The sequence below is a fragment of the Camelus ferus genome, chromosome 14 (assembly GCF_009834535.1).
Source record: "Camelus ferus isolate YT-003-E chromosome 14, BCGSAC_Cfer_1.0, whole genome shotgun sequence".
Lineage (NCBI taxonomy): Eukaryota > Metazoa > Chordata > Mammalia > Artiodactyla > Camelidae > Camelus > Camelus ferus.
The window spans coordinates 9,065,757-9,068,544 of NC_045709.1; the positions used below are offsets into that span (position 1 = coordinate 9,065,757).

General features: G+C 57.7%; 1 protein-coding gene across 1 annotated transcript; it reads left to right on the forward strand.

Annotated features, from left to right (window-relative positions):
* Nucleotides 1-390: 390 nt before the first annotated feature.
* On the forward strand, nt 391-2,502 carry LOC102518610 (leucine-rich repeat and WD repeat-containing protein 1). The gene is given in 4 exon segments (XM_032496164.1): nt 391-821; nt 855-1,632; nt 1,635-2,026; nt 2,028-2,502. Coding segments are annotated over 4 exon segments (1,920 nt in total). The 5' UTR covers nt 391-422; the 3' UTR covers nt 2,379-2,502.
* Nucleotides 2,503-2,788: the final 286 nt, after the last annotated feature.

A 2,788-nucleotide genomic window follows, 5' to 3' on the forward strand; every position in this document is an offset into this window, starting at 1 on the left:
ATTTGCTGAAAATAATGCATGCAAAGCTCTGGGCACATAGTGAATTTTCATTAAACAGTTCATTATTATTATTATTATTATTATTATTATTATTATTATTATTATTATTAGCAACTGCTAATAATTACTGAGAGACCACTATGTGACATCACTGCCCACAGAGCTGCACCAATGAAGATAAGCAAGAGTAGGACCTCATAGTCCAGTAGGGGAAATGAACAAGCTTCCAGACCACTCTGTTGTGCCTCTCTCTCCACGTGCTCCAGAGACAAGATCCTCAAAGAGAGTATGCCTCCTGGGCCCGTAAGAGAGGGTACATCAGGGAAGACGGTTAGTTACAGAGGTACTTGTACTGAATTGTCTGTGAACATTGAGGACTCCAGCGCCGCCGATCCAGTCAACGCGGGCCGTGCCTCCTCGCCATGGGCCCCCTCTCGGCGCGGCTGCTGATCCAGCGGGGGCGACCCAAGAGCGACTGGCTGGGAAAGATCCGGAGCCTGGACCTATCAGGGCTGAAGCTGCTCTCAGAGCACTTGGACCCCAAGCTCCTGAGCCGCCTGAAGCAGCTGCAAGAGCTGGACCTCTCCAACAACCAACTGGAGACGCTGCCCACAAACCTGGTCCTGTCCCACCTGCGCATCCTCCATTGTGCCAACAACCAGCTGGGTGATGTCACCGCGCTGTGCCAGTTCCCACAGCTCGAGGAGCTCAGCTTGGAGGGCAACCCCTTCCTGACAGTCAGTGACAACCTGAAAGTTTCCTTCCTCCTGCCCAAGCTCCGTAAGGTCAACGGCAAGGATGTTTCCTCAACTTGCTCTCAGGTGGAGAACTTGAACTGGGAGTTGACCATCAGGGTTACAGCTCACTGGGAGAAGTTCATGGCCGCACTGAGCCCAGAGGAGGGGGCGGAAAAGGCCCAGGCAGACTTTGTGAAGTCTGCTGTCCGGGATGTCCGCTACGGGCCCGACTCTCTCAGTGACTTCACCCAGTGGCGGGTGCGGATGATCTCTGAGGAACTGGTGGCCTCTGGTAGGGCTCAGGTGCATGAGGCTGACATCTCAGAGAAGCCCCCCCAAGCTACAGCTACACTGGAACCCAGGGTCAGGCCAGTGGCCTCGAAATGGCTGGGCGATGTCCCACTCAGCCTCTCTCCCAACAAGCGGGTGTGCACCTCCCCGTTGGCCCAGGTGGAGGGCAGCCCCATGGGCCCTGATGGCAGCCAGCCTGCCCTACAGCTGGAGCCCCTGCACTTCCTGCAATGCCACAGCAAGAACAACAGTCCTCAGGACCTGGACACCCAGCTCTGGGCCTGCGCCTTCGAGCCGGCCTGGGAGGAGGGACAGGCAGGGGCCACTTCCCAGACCGTGGCCACGTGTGGCAGGGAGGCCACGTGTGTGATCGACTGCCAGACGGGCATGGTGCTGCACAAATACAAGGCGCCTGGCGAGGAGTTCTTCTCAGTGGCCTGGACGGCCCTGATGGTGGTCACACAGGCTGGCCACAAGAAGCGCTGGAGCGTGCTGGCAGCTGCTGGCCTGCGTGGCTTGGTCCGGCTGCTGCACGTGCGTGCTGGCTTCTGCTGTGGGGTCATCCGGGCCCACAAGAAGGCCATCGCCACCCTCTGCTTCAGCCCCCCCATGAGACCCACCTCTTCACGGCCTCCTATGACAAGCGGATCATCCTCTGGGACATCGGGGTGCCCAACCGTGATTACGAATTCCAGGCCAGCCAGCTGCTTACACTGGATGCCACCTCCATCGCCCTGCGCCTCTGCCCCGTCGCCTCCTGCCCAGATACCTACCTGCTGGCCGGCTGTGAGGGTGGCTGCTGCTGCTGGGACGTGCGGCTGGACCAGCCTCAAAAGAGGAGGGTGTGTGAAGGGGAGTTCGTCTTCTCTGAGGGCTCCGAGGCATCTGGACGGAGAGTAGATGGGCTGGCGTTTGTTAATGAGGATGTCGTGGCCTCCAAGGGGAGTGGCCTGGGCACCATCTGCCTGTGGAGCTGGAGCCAGACATGGGGGAGCCGGAGGCAGCCAGTCCACGGTGGCGGTGGTGGTCCTGGCTCGGCTGCAGTGGTCGCTCACCGAGCTGGCCTACTTCTCACTCAGCACCTGTCCTGATGAGGGGACTGTGCTCTGTGGGGACGAGGAGGGCAACGTGTGGCTCTACGATGTCCGGCACATCCTGGCGCAGCAGCCTCTGCTGCTCGCAGCCCCACAGCCCCCCATGCAGATCCTTAAGTGGCCCCAGCCCCAGGCCCTGGGCCAGGCAGTGACCAGGACTATGGTGAACATGGTAGTGGCCAACTCCACCTTCACCTACCTCACCGCTCTGACGGACTCCAACATTGTCACCATCTGGAGGAGAAACCAGCCTTGACTGTGCGGGAGCACCTGCCTCTTGCAAAGCACCAGGGACACAACTTAACTTATTCAGCTTTGGGGGTAATGACAGGGATCTAATTATTGGTGAATACTTTTATTAAACCCTACTATATAAAAAACTCCGAACCTACTGAGAGGCAAAAACTGCCTCATCGTCTCCCTCGTTCCTAGTACGTGTGTCCCACAGAGCACTAAATGAACACTGGCTGCACAGACCTAAGTTAGTCAAGGCAAGACACTGGGCGATGGGGAGCAACCTAGAAAGCGGTGTTGGTAAAAGAGGCACCGGTCTCAGGGATTCACAATGAAAACAGCAGGAAATCACACGGGCCTGAAGCACTCATAGCCTGACCACAGGAACAGAGGTTCTGATTCTACCGGCCCCCAAAATACCCCCAAACAAAG